At 47.3% G+C, this 20,059-nt stretch overlaps 1 protein-coding gene across 2 annotated transcripts in view; it reads left to right on the top strand.

Annotated features, from left to right (window-relative positions):
* Positions 1-20,059, top strand: part of LOC126425192 (ammonium transporter Rh type B) — a 228,198-nt gene that overhangs the window by 88,120 nt on the left and 120,019 nt on the right. For both annotated transcript variants that reach the window (XM_050088146.1, XM_050088147.1), the window contains exon 3: positions 13,599-13,788. In XM_050088146.1, the coding sequence (XP_049944103.1) occupies positions 13,599-13,788 (190 nt within the window). The remainder of the gene's footprint in view (positions 1-13,598; positions 13,789-20,059) is intronic.

Genomic DNA, 20,059 nt, shown 5'->3' with positions numbered 1-20,059 from the left:
TATTACATATTCGTGTAGTACGTAAAGAAATATGAATGTTTTAGTAGGACCACTGTTTTCGCTTTGTGATAGATGGCGCTGTAATAGTCACAAACATATGGCTCACAATTTTAGACGAACAGTTGATAACAGGTAGGTTTTTTTAAATTAAATTACGGAACGTAGGTACGTTTGAACATTTTATTTGGTTTGTTCCAGTGTAATACATGTACCTTTGTGAAATTATCATTTCTGAGAACGCATGCTGTTACAGCGTGATTACCTGTAAATACCACATTAATGCAATAAACTCTCAAAATGATTCCAGAATGAGATTTTCACTCTGCAGCGGAGTGTGCTCTGATATGAAACTTCCTGGCAGATTAAAACTGTGTGCCCGACCGAGACTCGAACTCGGGACCTTTGCCTTTCGCGGGCAGGCGCTCTACCAACTTTTTTTTTTTTTTTTTTTAGAACTCGGGACCTTTGCTTTTCGCGGGCAAGTGCTCTACCAACTTTTTTTATTGTTTTTTTGTTTTTTTTAGACGCTATCTTTTTTTTTATAAATTAATTATCACAGTGGACCGGTGGGGGCTCGGGGGGCAAAGTGGGCAGGGGTCGAAACCTGAGGCCTGGCCACAGTGTCCCCCGCACCACCACCGAGCCTGTGGTGCTTAGGGAAGTGGGAGAAACAGGAATCAACAGTAGTGGAAGGCGTTGTTATTTATTTATTTGCATGTGTTTTTGTAATATTCACTAATGGCATGAAATTATGGGAACACATATGCGAAAGATAAAAGATATATAAATTCTAGGTAAAGAAAAAGAAAGGAAAAAGGAAAAGCAAAAAGAAATAAAATTCGTGCAATCTGCGACGCGCTCTCCCATCCGCGGATGTCAGAAGTAGAATAGATCGTAGGCGGTTGAAACTCAGACACCGCCGGGGGAGGAGGGGTGGGTGCCCTCTGTGCCAGGCACCCCCCAACTCAGTGGAGGTCTAACAAGGACCGCTCGAAGATAGTTAGCAAATAATGTTCGGTAACGTGACGTGTTTTCGAGAGCTGCATGGGCTGTTCGTAAATAGATCCAGAAGTCGAGGCGGGATTTAGGTCCCTCATTAAAGAGATAAGCGACCGCCCACCCTTTGACCCACGTAATAGCATGACATTTGGCGGCGGGAAAATGTCGGTCCTCCGGGTATAGAAACATTCGAGGCTCGACTGTGTCTGGTGGCACCCGGAGATAGCAGGCAATGATTTGCTGCACGAAGCGCCATACATCTTGCGATGAGGCGCATGTCAGACGGTGTTCATCAGTGTCCAGTTGCTGGCAAAGGAGATAAAGAGGGGATTCTGACAAGCCAATGTTGTGCAGGCGCTGCTTCGTGGCAAATTTCCTGTTGACTATGTGATACCACAGCGCCCGGACGTTCGTAGGGAGGAAGGGCTGGTGGACGGTAGTCCACACTATGGGCCACTGAATGGAGGGGTGTTTGGTCTCCATCACATTCCGGGGAACACAGCGCTGCAACAGGCTGTAAAAATCCTTAGTCCTAGGTGGGCGTGTATCTGGGAGACTGGTATGTATATAACTGTAGTCGACGAAAAAGGTCGAAAAATGGGACAAATGAGGCACGATATGGCCGACAGACACTGGTGGTGAGGTGGAAGCTGGTAGGAGGACCTCAAGCAAGCTGCGTGTTAGAGATGTACCCTGGCCCATCCACTGTTTTCTCATGGTACTCATGTACAAGGCTGCAGATCGCATACGGACATTGACGAGCCCGACGCCACCATACCGTGTGGGCAGGGTAAGTGTCTCATAACGGACTTTAAACATTGAACCAGCCGTGAGGTAATAGCCAAAAGCCGCCTGAAGGTTGCGCCCAATTGCAGTTGGCAGAGGGAGAACTTGCGCGATGTGAACCAATTTTGATGCCACATAAAGATTAATAAACGCAACCCTTTGAAGTGTGTCCTGGCGGCGCAAGAGGTTCTGGCGGACGTCGTTGCGGATGACGTGTAACAGGCGACGGAAATTCGTTGCCGCCGTGCGTGTGACCGTGGGGGTAAAGGTAATGCCCAGGTAACGGAAAGTCCGCACAAGCGGCAGTGGTGCCACTTCACCCTCCTGGAGGCCTCGTCCAATGTGCATTGCAGAAGATTTGGCGACATTCATGGCACTGCCAGCGGCAGCCCCATAACGGGTAATCAAGTCGAGGACATCCCGAATCTCAGAGCCGGAGCGAATGAGGAGGAGGAGGTCATCAGCATATGCCCGACAGCGAAAAGTGTGTTGGCGTAGGGTGAGGCCAGAAAGCTTGGTCGTCAAGCCCCCAATAAGGGGCTCAAGGGCAATAGCATACAGGAGGGTAGAGAGGGGGCACCCCTGCCGTATCGAACGGCAGATAGGTACCGGCCCTGCTATACGTCCATTGACTTGGACACGTGAACTGGCACTGTCGTAAAGACGCCGGATGACGTCGAGAAACGAAGGGGGGATGCCCATTCGGGCTGCCACCGAAACACAGGAAACGATGACGCACTTTATCGAAGGCGCTGTCGAAGTCTATAGCGACGACCGCTGCCCGGAGCCTGCAGGCCGCCGCTATCGCAATTAAGTCGCGGCATTCCCCTGTGGCAGTCTGTATGTTAATCTGTCCGCCAGGCGTCGTTTGTTCTGGCGAGAGGATATGAGGGAGTGTAGTTCGGAGCCGCATTGCCAGTAAGCGCGCGAAAATCTTGTAATCGGCATTGAGGAGGGTGAGCGGTCTGTAACTCGTGACCATCGAACCACGGGCTGGTTTGTGGACTGGTATAATGATGCCCTCAGCAAAGGCGGGTGGGATTGCTTGGTCAGATGTCATCAGTTCTTGATACATAGTCGTCCACCGTGGGGCCATGAGGTCCCGAAAGGTACGGTAAAACTCAATCGGTAAGCCGTCAATGCCGGGCGATCTGTTGACTGCACCCTTGGCGATTGCGTTGTTGACTTCGTCTAGCGTGACCGCCACTGTCAAAGCATCCGCCTCCGTGTGGGGGAGGGTGCGCGTGACGTAATTCAAAATGGAGTCGTCTGCTGCAGTTTCAGCGTCGTCATCACTATAAGTACGACGGTAGTGCTCGACGAATGCGCGGACGACGTCATTCTGAGTGGTCACCTGCGTTCCATGAGGCGTTGTCAGAGTGCTGATGATCTGCCGACGACGCCTTCGGTTGTCGGACACTATATCATGCATGGATGGAATTTCTAAATCCGCGTGATCGTGGCGCCGCGTCCGTATCACGACCCCTTGCAATTTCCGGCGTGCCAGCGCAATTATCTTCGCCTTAGTTCTTTGCCGTTCCAACTGGTTGTCCGGGGTTGGCGGTTGAGCATCCAGATCTCGGAGAATCGCGTAATAGAAGTCAACAGTGGTGCGATGCCAGTCGGCCATGTCCTTCCCGTATCTCATCAGTGTCCTCCGGATCGCCGGCTTGGCGCAGTCCAACCACCATGTCAATGTCGAGCGGTAGCGGGGAAGGCGTCGTTCGCAGGCTGTCCACGTGTCAGTGACTTGTTGGCGACACGCCTGGTCATGCAAGTGTGAGGTATTGAGTTTCCATGGCGCACGGCTGCGCCATACTGATTGCGGCGGAAGGAGGACCGTACAGATGTAAGCGCAATGGTCGGAAAAGGCCAGCGGCCAGCGTTCGGCGCCCCGTATCGCAGATCTAAGAGTTTGTGAGACATATATCCTGTCTAACCGGCTTGCGGAATGACTTGTAAGAAAGGTATGGCCAGAAAGGTCGCCGTGTTGAACTTCCCAGGTATCGTGAAGCAGGAGGTCTCGCACCACTATACGTAGCTCCTGGCATGTAGTGTAGTGGGGAATCTGATCTTTAGGATGCAGAACGCTGTTAAAGTCACCTCCTAGTAGGCAATGGTCATAACGCCCTAAAAACAGGGGAGCGATTTCCTCGGAATAAAACTGGGCTCTTTCATGCCGTCGTTCGGTGCCTGAGGGAGCGTAGACGTTAACGATGCGTGTCCCCATGGCAGTGAGTGCCATGCCCCAAGCTGATGGAAGGAAGGCGACATCGGTCACAGAAATCCCGTGGCGGACGTAGATGGCCACCCCGCGGCCCATAGGATCACTCGCGGAGGCGTGGGCGGTATAGCCATTAATATCCGGGAGACTAGCCAAGTGAAATTCCTGCAGAAGGGCGAAATCAATATCCGAAGCCCAGAACATCTCCTGCATAAGGCGGATTTTCACCCTGGAACGGATGTTGTTGGTGTTGATGGTTGCTATCCGGTAGGTCTGGTGTCGGATTGCTGGTGGCTGGTCCACTCTGCCGTCCGCGCAAGGGTGTGGGCGTCGCAGCGGAACGTTATCCCGCTGGGCCGCAGGGGAGTCTGAGGAGAGTATGATTAGTGGTGCGGCCGTGACGGCGCAGGGTCCCGTAACGGCTCCTGCTCCGTGACCTCCTCCTCGTGCCACGCCGTGGAAGCGGAAACTGGTGTATCGTCCATTTTGTCTTCAGAAGATATTGTAATTGTGCGTGGTGTCGTGTCGCTTGTGAGACGTTCGTGATTTAGTTCAGCGTCAGCACGGGGCGCAGGCACACCGATAGATGTCTCCGCGCTCATGACGTCTTCGTCAGCAGTAGCGGGTTCTGAGGCTTCGTGCTGGTCGACGGGTACGTCCTCCTCGACTTGTAACGTCTCCTCTTGGCCGGAAACGGTGCGACGTCTTCGCTTGCGACGTTTCGGGGAACGTTGTTTCCTTGTGCGACCCTCCGTGTCCGACGACGGAAGGGAGTCACGTCGTTCTGGCAGAAAGGCCGCTGTAGGAACGATGAGCGAGTCGATCTCCATCGTGTTTCCGAGATCAGGGTCAGCGTCTAGTTGCGTCGGCATCTTCGGAGCGGCGGCAATGGCCGGCCGAGGCGGCGGGTCGTCCGAGGCGCTCTCCGTCAGTGTCTGGTCGGGCTCGTTGGTGGCGTCGTTTGTGGTGACCGGGCGACGTTGCAAAGTGGTAGGAGAAGCCAGAGCAGCGGCATAGGTCACCGGTAGCACTGTAGGTTGCGACGCGGGTGGTTTTTCGGCAGCTGGAAGTTGCGTAATACGCCGTTGTAGGCATTCGGATCTAAGGTGGCCTTCTTTGCCGCACCCGGAACAGGTCCGAGGCTGGCCATCGTATATAATTATGGCACGGCATCCGCCGATCTGTAAGTAGGACGGGACGTGGCTTCGGAGATCTATGGTGACCTGTCGAACCCCGATTAGGACAGGATACGTCCGAAACTGTGTCCACTTCTCCGCAGTGTGGCCGTGGACTGTGCCGTATGGGCGTAGTGCCGCGACGACTTCCTCAGCTGGAAGTTCGAATGGCAATTCGAAAATGCGTATCGTTCGCATACCTAAGCCTGCGTGGTCGACGGTTACCTCTCCCACATTGCCATCAGCGTGACAGAAGCGGAGCCCCTGTTTGGTCTCACGTAGTATGCGTTCGCACGCCGCGTCGTTAATGATTTTCACATAGACCGTGCTGCTCACGATGGACAAATGTATGCCGATAATATCGGTCGCCGGGATCTTCACTTCCTCTCGCAGAAAACGCTCCACCTCAAGTGCTTTGGGTCGGGCATAATCGTTGCAGAAAGTAAATCGGAGTGTTGATTTACGGTAACGGTTCGCCATGGATCGTACAAGGTAAGCCGGCACCTAAGCAACGGCCGTCAGAAAGTAAACAAGGCGAGCTCGCGCGCCGCACGAAGTCAACACGTACGCGTCCGCTCTGTTGCCCTGCCGAAGGCAGACAAAATCCCTGACCCCGCCGGGAATCGAACCCGGGAACCCGGGCGCGGGAAGCGAGAACGCTACCGCACGACCACGAGCTGCGGACCCATTTGAACAGAACAGGGTTGGACAGAGTTACCCCATCCACCCTACATCCCCGACCTTGCCCACTCCCACTTGTTTGGCCATTAAAGGATACCATTCGCGGAAGACATATTGAGAACGACGAGGAGGCGATTCACTCAGTGAAGCACGGGCTCCGCCACCAAGACAAGGATTGGTACCGGCAGGGCACACACGCCCTTCTACATCTACATATATAATCCGCTGGTCAAAAAGCGGTGTGTGGCGGAGGGAACAATTCGCGTGGATGTCATATTCCCCCCCCCCCCCCCCCCTCCCGTTGTTCCACTCGCGGATCGCGCGAGGGAAAAACGACTGTCTGAACGCCTCAGTACGAGCTCCAATTTCCCTTATCTTTGAATGGTGATCATTGCACGATTTGAAAGTGGCAATAATAAATGCTCTACATCCTCGGCGATGATTGGATTTCGGAATGTAGTGAGCAGCCCCTTCCATTTTGCACGCCGTCTATCTGCCAGTGTGTCCCACTTCAAACTTTCTCTGAGATTTGTAACGCTCTCGCGATGGCTAAATGTACCAGTCACGAATCTTGCCGCTCTTCTTTGGACCTTCTAAACTCAGCTGGTAAGGGTCCCATACAGACGAACAATACTCTAAGACTGGACGAACTAACGTATTGTAAGGTATTTCCTTTGCTGAAGGACTGCATCGCTTCAGGATACTACCAATAAACCTCAATCTAGAGTGTGCCTTACCCGTTACTTGTGTAATCTGATCATTCCATTTCATTTCGAATCGTCACACCCAGATACTTGACGGATGTTACCGCTTCGAAAGACTGGGCATTTATTTTGTACTCTTACATTAATGGTGATGTTCGCCTTGTTATACGCAGTAGGTTACACTTACTAATATTGAGAGATAACTGCCAATCATTGCACCACGCATTTATTTTCTGCAAATCCTCATTGATTTGTTCACAAGTTTCGTGTCATACTACTTTCCTGTAGACTACAGTATCATCGGCAAACAGTCTAACGCGGCTGTCAATACCATCAACCAGATTGTTTATGTAAATCTTAAAAACCAATGGACCTATTACGCTGCCCTGGGGCACACCTGAAGTTACGCTTGTTTCTGGTGAAGTTACCCCGTTCAGGATGACATACTCCTCCCTGTCTGTTAGAAAACTTTCTATCCAACCGCATATGTCATCGCATATACCGTAAGAGCGCACTTTTTGGAGCAAGCGACAGTGCGGAACTGAGTCGAACGCCTTTCGAAAGTAGAGAAATATGGCATCAACCTGGGAGCTGGTATCTAGAGCCTGTTGAATATCATGCACAAAGAGGGCCAGCTGCGTCTCGCACGACCGCCGTTTCCTAAAACCGTGCTGGTTTCTGCAGATGAGCTTCTCAGAGTCTAGAAAGGTCATCATGCCTGAACACAAAATGTGTTCCAGGATTCTTCAACAAATCGATGTCAGTGAAATTGGCCAGTAATTATGTGCATCCGATTTTCTACCCTTTTTATAGACTGCAATGACCTGGGCCTTCTTCCAGTCCCCCGGAGTTACGCTGTTCCAATTATCTCTGGTAGATGATGGATAGGAATGGTGCTATATTTGTAGCATAGTCAACATGTACAACGTGGTCCATTGATCGTGAATGGGCCAAATGTCTCACGAAACAAGCATCATACGAAAAAACTACAAAGAATGAAAATTGTCTAGCTTGAAGGGGGAAACCAGATGGCACTATGGTTGGATTGATAGATGGCGCTGCCAAACGGATATCAACTGCGTTTTTTTTTTTAAATAGGAACCCCCATATTTTATTACATATTCGTGTAGTACGTAAAGAAATATGAATGTTTTAGTAGGACCACTGTTTTCGCTTTGTGATAGATGGCGCTGTAATAGTCACAAACATATGGCTCACAATTTTAGATGAACAGTTGGTAACAGGTAGGTTTTTTTAAATTAAATTACAGAACGTAGGTACGTTTGAACATTTTATTTGGTTTGTTCCAATGTAACACATGTACCTTTGTGAAATTATCATTTCTGAGAACGCATGCTGTTACAGCGTGATTACCTGTAAATACCACATTAATGCAATAAACGCTCAAAATGATTCCAGAATGAGATTTTCACTCTGCAGCGGAGTGTGCGCTGATATGAAACTTCCTGGCAGATTAAAACTGTGTGCCCGACCGAGACTCGAACTCGGGACCTTTGCCTTTCGCGGGCAAGTGCTCTACCAACTGAGCTACCGAAGCACGACTCACGCCCGGTACTCACAGCTTTACTTCTCCGCTCAAAATGATGTCCGTCAACTTAAATGCATTTGGCAATACGTGTAACGACATTCCTCTCAACAGCGAGTAGTTCGCCTCCCATAATGTTCGCACATGCATTGACAATGCGCTGACGCATGTTGTCAGCCGTTGTCGGTGGATAACGATAGCAAATATCCTTCAACTTGCCCCACAGAAAGAAATCCGGGGATGTCAGATCCGGTGAACGTGCGTGGGCATCATCATTTTTTTGTAGGTCGTGGTGCTTCGACGACCAATCCACCTGTCATGAAATATGCTATTCAATACCGCTTCAGCCGGCCGCGGTGGTCTTGCGGTTCTAGGCGCTCAGTCCTGAACCGCGCGGCAGCTACGGTCGCAGGTTCGAATCCTGCCTCGGGCATGGATGTGTGTGATGTCCTTAGGTTAGTTAGGTTTAAGTAGTTCTAAGTTCTAGGGGACTGATGACCACAGATGTTAAGTCCCATAGTGCTCAGAGCCACTACCGCTTCAACCGCACGCGAGCTATGTGCCGGACATCCATCATGTTGGAAGTACATCGCCATACTGTCATGCAGTGAAACAACTTTTAGTAACATCGGTAGAACGTTACGTAGGAAATCAGCATACATTGCACCATTTAGATTGACATCGATAAAATGGGGGCCAATTATCCTTCCTCCCATAGTGCAGCACCATGCATTAACCTGCCAAGGTCGCTGATGTTCCACTTGTCGCAGCCATCGTGGATTTTCCGTTTCCCAATAGTGCATATTATGCCGGTTTACGTTACCGCTGTTGGTGAAAGACGTTTCGTCGCTAAGTAGAACGCGTGCAAAAAATCTCTCATCGTCCCCTAATTTCTCTTGTGCTCTGTAGCGGAACTGTACACGACGTTCAAAGTCGTCGCCATGCAATTCCTGGTGCATAGAAATGTGGTACGGATGTAATATATGTTGATGTAGCATTCTCAACATCGACGTTTTTGAGATTACCGATTCTCGCGCGATTTGTCTGCTACTGATGTGCATATTTGCCGCGACAGCAGCTAAAGCACCTACTTGGGCATCATCATTTGTTGCAAATCGTGGTTGACGTTTCACATGTGGCTGAACACTTCCTGTTTCCTTAAATAACGTTAACTATCCGGCGAACGGTCCGGTCACCTGGATGATGTCGTCCAGGATACCGAGCAGCATACAAAGCACATGCCTTTTGGGCAGTTTGATCACAATAGCCATACATCAACACGATATCGACCTTTTCCGCAATTGGTAAACGGTCCATTTTAACACGGGTAATTTATCACAAGCAAATACCGTCCGTTCTGGCGGAATGTTACGTGATACCACGTACTTATACGTTTGTGACTGTGAAAACTTCCCGTCTCCTCTATATCTCTTTTTTTAAGCAACCTTTGCCTTCTACAATAACCTATGAAACCTTTCCTTAGGATTCCTATCTCTTGGTTAATCACAACAAATGAAATCTTCCCTTTGAAATTTATTCTCTTTCTCAATCTTCGCATACAAATTTAATTGCTGCTTATTAAAAGTGATTTTCTGATTATTTCGACGAAACATAGAATGTGTCGTCGTCGTGGCCCTCAGTCGTTACCTGCAATAACCCAAAACTGTTCCTTACCTTTTTTACTGCATCGCCATCTGACTGCTAGATCGAACTGCGACATGAGTATACTTACTCTGGTTTATTATACTCTATTAACTGCTGGTGGGCTGTCATAATAAGTGGCTGTATTTATCACCAAAGCTGATGTTTAATAGCAAAGCTGACGTTATTCTTTAATTAATTTGACTGAAGTTACGTAATTCGCAGTTACACTTTTTCTTGACAACAATAAAAATTTTGCGAAGTTTTACGGTGATGGTTTTTGGGATGGATTATAATCAGTAGTGCAACATTGCGGGCAAAAATTAATTACATTCTGAAAACGCTTCAAATATTTACTGCTGGTAATGAAATGATTTTACAAACGTTCAAATGGTACTTACTTTTTACAATAATCTTACAACTAGCATTGCGCAAACATACCTTCAGTAGTCTTGAGTTTCGCAGAGAAAATAATTCAATAATATTAATTCCTCTTATGATAATAGTTAGCTGATGTCTCTGTACATCCGTTTCTAATCTCTTGTAAATCATAGCTGGTGGCTGGCAGGCACACTGCTCCTCTCAACCTCTCGCTTCAGACCTGCTACCGACTCGCTTCACTTCTCGCTTACTACTGACTTCCTACGAACGCGAAAGTGCGGTCTCTCCTGCCAACAATGCTTTCTGGTGCAGACAGTCCCTGCTAGCATTACAAAATGTATCAATGCGCGGTCTCTCCGGCTCTTTTCTTAAAATGTATCCATACGCGCTCTCTCCCGCCCTTTTTAAAATTATATCAATTTACCGTCTCTCTTGCCAACAATACTTTGGTGCAGACATTCCCTGCTACCACCATTATTTCCAACACGACAAATATTAATTATTCCTACTTAGTCCATTGTGGTTTGACGATAGACAATAGAAATATACACGTCTTAAAACTATTACAGCGCCATCTATCACAAAGCGAAAAAAGTGGTCCAACTAAAACATTCATATTTCTTTACGTATTACACGAAAATGTAATAAAAAATGGGGGTTGCTATTTAAAAAAACGCAGTTGATATCCGTTTGACCTATGGCAGCGGTGTAAGTAGGCTGTTTAGGTTTTTATGTTGGTAACGTCACCTAGCGCTCTGTATGACAATCACTGGCTGTGCTGTGTGCAGTCTGTCGCTGGTTGGCATTGTTGTAATATTCGCCATTGTAGAGTTGGGCAGTTGCATGTGAACAGCGCTTAGCGTTGCGCAGTTGGTGAGCCGCCAACAGTGGTGGATGTGGGGGGAGAGATGGCAGAATTTTGAGAGCGGACGATCTGGACGTGTGTCTATCAGAAAGAGTAAATTTGTAGTATTGGATATCATGAACTGCCAACAATACTTTGGTGCAGACATTCCCTGCTACCACCATTATTTCCAACACGACAAATATTAATTATTCCTACTTAGTCCATTGAGGTTTGACAATAGACAATAGAAATATACACGTCTTAAAACTATTACAGCGCCATCTATCACAAAGCGAATATATATATATATATATATATATATATATATATATATGATGACTTTGGAACATTATTAAGGTAAATACATTGTTTGTTCTCCATCAAAATCTTTCATTTGCTAACTATGCCTATCAGTAGTTAGTGCCTTCAGTAGTTAGAATCTTTTATTTAGCTGGCAGTAGTGGCGCTTACTGTATTGCAGTAGTCCGAGTAGCAAAGATTTTTGTGAGGTAAGTGATTCATGAAAGGTATAGGTTATTCTTAGTCAGGGTCGTTCTTTTGTAGGGATTTTTGAAAGTCAGATTGCATTGCGCTAAAAAATATTGTGTGCCAGTTCAGTGTTGATCAGAATAGGTTAAGAGCGAAATGTCTGAGTACGTTCAGTTCTACTCAGCTGTTTGAAAATCAAATAATGTAAGAGGTTTATCAGCACAGTCATTCATAAGGGGACGTTTCAGCGGCATCTAGCGGGCCAATCATAGCGCCATCTGGTTTGCCTGGTCAAGCTAGACAAGTTTCGTCCTTTGTAGTTTTTTCGTTTGATGCTTATTTCGTGAGATACTTGGCCCAGTCACTATCAATGGACCACCCTGTAAAATGGGATGGAGATTACGTGGAAATATAGGGTGTGTAGATAAAACACCAATCTTTCGTGTGTGCAGTCCTCATCATGTTCAATAAAGAACTATTGGAGAAAAAAACGCAGAGCATTAGTTTGTGGGCACCCCAACCCCCACCCCCCCTTTCCAGTACACGTCTTGTAATATGCCGATGACAGCACATTCCTTGCCCTCGCTCCTACCCTCCAATGGTCCCATCCTTCTTCAGAATCACCTTGACCTTTTTGCTGCACTGTGTAACCAGTGGCTCCTGAAAAATCAATCCTTTCAAGACCCAGACAATCATCGTAGGTCATACCACTCGCTCCTTCTGGCTCCTGGATTTCTCCCTTAACGTCTGCGCCCGTCCTGTCCGCATCTCCACCACCCTCACCTACCTTGGCCTCACCATTGACCGTCACCTCACCTGGATCCCTCATCTCCGCTCCATCCAATCCCAAGCCCACAACCGCCTCTGACTCCTCAAACTCCTCTCTGGCCAGACATGGGGGTTGCACTCCTCTACCATTCTCCATACCTACAAATCTTTAATCTGTCTCATCCTCTGTTATGCCAGTCCCACCTGGATATCTGCCCCCCCCCCCCCCAAATTCTATAAGTCCCTCCAGATCCTTGAGCATCATGCACTCTGCCTCGCCTTCCGTATACACCTCCCGTCCCCCACCCGCATCCTCTACGACCTCATTCTTTTCTCCCATCTGCTCCTATTCCTCAAACATTTCCGCGTACTCCACACCTCCCGTCGCCTTGATCCCCCTCACCCCCTGGTTGCTCCTCTCCCATCCCCGTCCCCTGCCACATCTTCACTGTTGTGTCCCCCCTACCCTCCATCTCTACACCCTTCATCTTCTTTACCAAGTTGGCTTCCATCAACTCGCCCTCCCGGATGATGCCCTCTCTCCCGCCATTTATCCCTCCTATCAACTCTGATCCTCACTCCCCCTCCTTTCCTCTGTCCTTTTCCCGGGCTCCCTCTCCCTCCTTCCATCGTCCTTTTTCCCCACCTCCCCTCTCTCTGCCCCATTCTCCCCCCGAGCCCTTTTGCATTTCCCACCTCTGCCTTTTCCCATTCCCTCTCGCGTCTGCCCTGCCCCTCTCCCCCCTTATGGGTCCTCTCCCTCCTTTGGTTCCCCCCTTTTTTCGTTTTTTCCTCTCCTCCCTCCTTGTTTTCCCCCTCCTCCAGGTCCCCCCCCCCCCCCCCTGTCTGCCCTTGGCTAGGGAGTGTCATCTTTGTGCCGACATTTTCGTGCAGTGTTTTACAGTGAGTGTTTCACAGTGAGTGTTCCGTGTTGTGTGTCTTTTGGGAAGTGTTGCGAACGGCCATCGTACTGTCGCTAGGTGTGATTTTTTTTTTATCTCTTGCGAACAGAAACCAGACTGTCGCCGTGTTTTTTAATTGTGTGTCTACTATGTTACTTGTCTGATTCCTGTGTATTTTATTACCATTGCCAACCCTTTTGCTTTCTGTTTTAACTTTCCACACTTTTCCGCCATTTTACACTTTAAGTCACCGTTTTATCGCCTGTTTTTTCTTGTTTCTTTTCTTCTTCCGTTTTTAAAAAAGTCTGTAGGCTGTAGAGCAGCGTACTAAGCTGCTCCCAGCCCGCCCCCTTCGGGGGGAATTGAAAATCAATAAAGGGGAAAAAAATTGTGGGCAACAGTTGTAGTATGGTGATTGTGGAGAGCCGCGAGTGTGGAGCAGGACGGTGCGGCAGTGTTCCAGGACGTGCACGTCATGATGTTCGCCGGCTTCGGCTTCCTGATGACCTTCCTGCGGCGCTACGGCTACAGCTCGGTGGGCTTCAACTTCCTGCTGGCGGCGCTGCTGCTGCAGTGGTCCGTCCTCTGCAAGGGCTTCTACGACAAGGACCCCCGCGACGGCAGCATACACATCGGCGTCATCAAGTGAGCACGTTTCCCCTAACAGCTTGCGCCTATTGACCCTACAACGCACTACTGGCCCTTAAAATTTCTACACCACAAAGATGACGTGCTGCAGACGCGAAATGTAACCGACATGAAAAAGATGCAATGATATGCAAATGATTAGCTTTTCAGAGCATTCACACAAGGTTGGCGCCGGTGGCGACACCTACAACGTGCTGACATGAGGAAAGTTTCCAACCGATTTCTCATACACAAACAGCAGTTGACCGGCGTTGCCTGGTGAAACGTTCTTGTGATGCCTCATGTAAGGAGGAGAAATGCGTACCATCATGTTTCCGACTTTGATAAAGGTCGTATTGTAGCGTATCGCGATTGCGGTTTATCGTATCGCGACATTGCTGCTCGCGTTGGTCGAGATCCAATGACTGTTAGCAGAATATGGAATCGGTGGGTTCAGGATGGTAATACGGAACGCCGTGCTGTATCCCGACGGCTTCGTATCACTAGCAGTCGAGATGACAGGCATCTTATCCGCATGGCTCCAATGGATCATACAGCCATGTTTCGATCCCTGAGTCAACAGATGGGGACGTTTGCAAGACAACAACCATCTGCACGAACAGTTCGACGTTTGCAGCAGCATGGACTATCAGCTCGGAGACCATGGCTGCGGTTACCCTTGACGCTGCACCACAGACAGGAGCGACTGTGATAGTGTACTCAACGACGAACGTGGGTGCACGAATGGCAAAGGGTCATTTTTTCGGATGAATTCAGGTTCTGTTTACAGCATCACGACGGTCGCATCCGTGTTTGGCGACATCGCGGTGAACGCACATTGGAAGATTGTATTCGTCATCGCCATACTGGCGTATCACCCGGCGTGATGGTATGAGGTGCGATTGGTTACACATCTCGGTCACCTATTGTTCGCACTGACAGCACTTTGAACAGTGGACGTTACATTTCAGATGTAATACGACCCGTGGCTCTACCTTACATTCGATCCCTGCGAAACCCTACATTTCAGCCAGATAATGCACGACCGCGTGTTGCACGTCCTTCACGGGCCTTTCTGGATACAGAAAATGTTCGACTGCTGCTCTGGCCAGCACATTCTCCAGATCTCTCACCAATTGAAAACGTCTGGTCAATGGTGGCCTAGCAACTGTCTCGTCACAATACGCCAGTCACTACTCTTGATGAACTGTGGTATGGTGTCGAAGCTGCATGGGTAAGCTGTAGCTGTACACGCCATCCAAGCTCTGTTTGACTCAATGCCCAGCCGTATCAAGGCCGTTATTACGGCCAGAGGTGGTTGTTCTGGGTACTTATTTCTCAGGATCTATGCACCCAAATTACGTGATAATGTAATCACATGTCAGTTCTAGTGTAATATATTTGTGCAACGAATACCCGTTTATCATCTGCATTTCTTCTTGGTGTAGCAATTTTAATGGCCACGTAGCAGCGTGGTCCCAGGCGCCTTGGCACGCTTCGCGAGGCTCCCCCCGTCGGAGGTTCGAGTCCTCCCTCGGGCATGGGTGTGTGTGTTGTTCTTACCGTAAGTTAGATTAAGAAATGTGTAAGCCTAGGGACCGAGCACCTCAGCAGGTTGGTCCCATAGGGAACTTACCACCACCACCTAATAATATTCATTGATTACCATTCGCTTTTCTACGGTGTGACGTATTTGCTGCTATTAGAGCATTGTATAGTACAAACCGAACAATCCGCCATTTTGAATCCCACGTTGAAGGCGCTCGTTTACGGAACATATACACTTTTTATATGCTCTTAAGGTCATCAAATGTACGTTTTTTGAACAGATAGTATTACAGTGTAGTAAACGTATTGACTTACATTTGACTTTATGAGGCAAGCAAATTTAACTAGGTGATTAGACGAGTATTTTGAGATATATACCGGGTGATCAAAAAGTCAGTATAAATTTGAAAATTGAATAAATCACGGAATAATGTAGATAGAGAGGTACAAATTGACACACATGCTTGGAATGACGTGGGGTTTTATTAGAACCGAAAAAATACAAAAGATCCGACAGATGGCACGTCACCTGATCAGAATAGCAATAATTAGCATAACAAAGTAAGACAAAGCAAAGATGATGTTCTTTACAGGAAATGCTCAATATGTCCACCATCATTCCTCAACAATAGCTGTAGTCGAGGAATAATGTTGTGAAGAGCACTGGAAAGCATGTCCGGAGTTATGGTGAGGTATTGGCGTCGGATGTTGTCTTTCAGCATCCCTAGAGATGCAGCAACATGGACTATCAGCCTCCCGGGTTCGATTCCCGGCGGGGTCAGGGATTTTCCCTGCCTCGTGATGACTGGGTGTTGTGTGATGTCCTTAGGTTAGTTAGGTTTAAGTAGTTCTAAGTTCTAGGGGACTGATGACCGTAGATGTTAAGTCCCATAGTGCTCAGAGCCATTTGAAGCATTTGACTATCAGCTCGATCACGATACACTTGCGACTTCGGGTAACCCCAAAGCCAATAATCTCACGGACTGAGGTCTGGGGACCTGGGAGGCCAAACATGACGAAAGTGGCGACTGAGCACACGATCATCACCAAACGATGCGCGCAAGAGATCTTTCACGCGTCATCTGTCGAACATTTTGTGAACTTTGTTTTTTTTTTGTTCTAATAAAACCCCCTGTCATTCCAAGCATGTGTGTCAATTTTTACCTCTCTATCTACATTATACCATATATGTTCTCGAAAGAACAGATACCATTGATCACCGTGCAGCTTCTCTTGAATAAATGATGATTAATTGAAACCTTCAGTTGCTGACAGGTGTTTGTTGTTTATGTACCTCTATGGGGACAGCTGAAAATGTGTGCCCCGACCGGCACTCGAACCCGGGATCTCCTGCTTACATGGCAAACTCTCTACCCATCTGAGCCATAGAGCACACAAATGAATGTATTAGATACATTACGTATGTAGATGGTGGACAGATAGGAATGTGGGTCTCACGAGAAACGTGCAAGGGATAAGTCCCTGTAGTCGCGCTATTCACCTGTGTCCTCGCTGGCTCAGATGGATATAGCGTGTGACTTGTAAGCAGGAGATCCCGGGTTCGAGTGCCGGTCGGGGCACACATTTTGAGCTGTCCCCATCGAGGTATATCAACAACACCTGTCAGCAGCTGAGAGTTTCAATTAATTATCATTCATACGTTGGTGTTCTAAATATTGACCAAGTACAGTTAAAATGCGTTACCACTGTCGTATTTTATGGTTTAGACACTGAAGCGCCAAAGAAACTGGTATAGGCGTGCATATTTAAATACAGAGATAAGTAACCAGACAGAATATGCGCTGTGGTCGGCAACGATTATATAAGACAACAAGTGTCAGGTGCAGATGTTAGATCGGTTACTGCTGCTGCAATGGCACGTTATCAAGATTTAAGTGGGTTTGAACGTGCTGTTATAGTCGGCGCACGAACGATGGGACCCAGCATCTCCGAGGTAGCGATGAATTGGGGATTTTCCCGTACGACCATTTCCAGAATGTGCCATAAATATCAGGAATCCGATAAAACAACAAATGTGTCATCGATGCGGCCAGAAAGAGATCCTGCAAGAACGGCCCCAAGACGAATGAAGAGAATCATTCAACGTGGCACAAGTGCAACCCTTTCGCAAATTTCTGGGCCATACAAGTGTTAGCGTGCGAACCATTCAACGAAACATAATCGATATGGGCTTTCGGAGCCGAAGGTCCGCTGGTGTACCCGTATGACTGCAAGACACAAAGCTTTACGCCTCTTCTGGGCCTGTCAACGCCGATATTGGAGTGTTGATGACTGGAAACATGTTGCCTGGTCGGACGAGTCGCGTTTCAGATTGTATCGATTGGATCGACGTGTTCGGGTACGGAGACACCCTCATCAATCCATGGACCCTGTAAGCCAGCAGGGGACTGTTCAAGTTGGTGGAGACTGTGCAGTGTTGTGGTGCATCTGGTCACCTGCACATTGTGCATTCCGACGGACTTGGGCTATTCCAGCAGGACAATGCGACACCCCACACGACCAGAATTGCCACACAATGGCTCCAGAAAAACTCTTCTGAGTTGAAACACTTCTGCTGGCCACCAAACTCCCCAGACATGAATATTATTGAGGGTATCAGGGATGCCTTGCAACGTGCTGTTTAGAAGAGATCTCCACCCACTTGTACTTTTACGGATTTATGGTATCATTCCTTTCCAGCACTACTTCAGACATTAGTCGAGTCCATGTCACGTGGTGATGCGGCATGGACTCGCAGAGATCCTGCACGATATTAGGCAGGTGTACCAGTTTCCTTGGCTCTTCAATGTATATGGTACATATACTTAAGTTTACGGTAAGTAATAGTTGCATTCGTAGACAATTACAGAATAATGTTAAAATGGAACACAACAGGCATAAATATTTCATGTCAGCACAAGAGGGAATTGCATGAGTGCTCAAAGGACATTACTGAATCCAATTATATTGACTATTTCAAAAACTTTAAAAGAAATCTGTCAGAAGTCATTTAAAATAAACATCATCTGCAGGAAGATTAAAATAAACATACTTCTCGTATATATAATTCCATTACCATCGCTCTGTGTGCACATCTATTTCTAAAACAAATAGTAAAAGCTTTTTTACTTACATCACACAGGTATTTGCTCGATTTTGGTGTCCAATCTTGGCGCCTTGAATTTACAGGCCACGTTTTCCGCCTATCTATATCTAAACGTAAGCGATAAAACTTGTAGCGACCATGTCTGCTACTACTTGATCAGTTTGGAACTGCACACCCAACCATTTGACTCTGTGGAAAAATAAAATTAAACAAAATTATCTTAACTCACATTCCTAAGCCACGCGAAGCTTACAATACTGACCTCGGATTGGGATTCAAAATGGCGGATTGTTCAGCTCGGTATATCCAGTGCTTTAGTTGCTATGAACAAAGAACATTTATACAAGGTGAGCCACCTAAGACACTCCAGATGAATCACTCAGACACTTTGTAACTCGTTATGTTTTTTGTTGTGTTCTGCAAACTGAGCCGGCCGCTGTGGCGTTTCTAGGCGCTTCAGTCCGGAACCGCGCTGCTGCTACGGTCTCAGATTCGAATCCTGCCTCGGGCATGGATGTGTGTGATGTCCTTAGGTTGGTTAGGTTTAAGTAGTTTTAAGTTCTAGGAGACTGATGACCTCAGATGTTAGGTCCCATAGTGCTCAGAGCCATTTGAACCATTTTGTAAACTGAGCTCGTTTTCTGTTTATTGGAACTTCGAGCGATAGCGCGCGCGCCTGTGTGTGTGTGTGTGTGTGTGTGTGTGTGTGTGTGTGTGAGTGTGTGTGTGTTGTTATCCTGAACAATTGAAGTGGTGTGACTGTGTATCCTGAACAATTGAAGTGGTGTGACTGTGAAAACACTATATAATAAAATGAGTCGTCAAAACTATCTGGAAATGAGTAACTGTATTTGTAATGAACTTTTAACAAATTATTTAGAAAACTAGAAGCTGTATCCTGCGAAATTCTATATTACGCAGTGCTGCAATGCGTGATGTAACACTAGATGACTTGCAGTTCCAACACACAAAGCTAATAGGTTAAAAATTCTACATAAAATTAGAAAAAGAATTTGGAAAGAATAACTGTCCAAAATGCTTTCCTAGAAGTGCCCTGAGAATTCACGTGCGCATACTAACTAAACAAATTTCCAAACGTTAAATAATACACACGCAAATGGAGTCTGTCTAAGGAAGAACGCAATCTGATCTGAATATTACCCAAGTTGAACCTGATATAAATATTGAAATGTAATACTTCAGTGTGAATGACTATAGCGTGTCCTGATTGATGTTAATTTGGCCCTAACAAATTTTGTGATTTACCAATGGGAACGGAAAATGTCTAGTGCCCGAAACTGATGAACATAAAAGTACAGCGCAGCAGCAAACCTGATGAAGCAAATAAAGTTTGGCGCACCGCACTGTAAGGATGTGTAACTTTGCTAAACAGGTCACGTCTCAGTTTAAACCTCTGTGTTCCGAAAAGTGCAGTGCAGTGGTACATAAATTTTCATGACGAGACGGTGGTGGATATCTCATGTCTTCACGAGAGGTTGGGATTTCATTGTAAGCCTGATGTTTCAATTTACCCTACAAGTAAAAGTCCAGAGGCATTAGGTCTGGCGAACGAGCAGACCATTTTGTGCATTTTGTGTTGCCAGACCGACTAATCCAAAGATCTTAAAATGAGTT

This window comes from Schistocerca serialis, chromosome 10 (genome assembly GCF_023864345.2).
Source record: "Schistocerca serialis cubense isolate TAMUIC-IGC-003099 chromosome 10, iqSchSeri2.2, whole genome shotgun sequence".
Taxonomy (NCBI): Eukaryota; Metazoa; Arthropoda; class Insecta; order Orthoptera; family Acrididae; genus Schistocerca; species Schistocerca serialis.
This window is presented reverse-complemented; position numbering and strand designations above follow the sequence as displayed.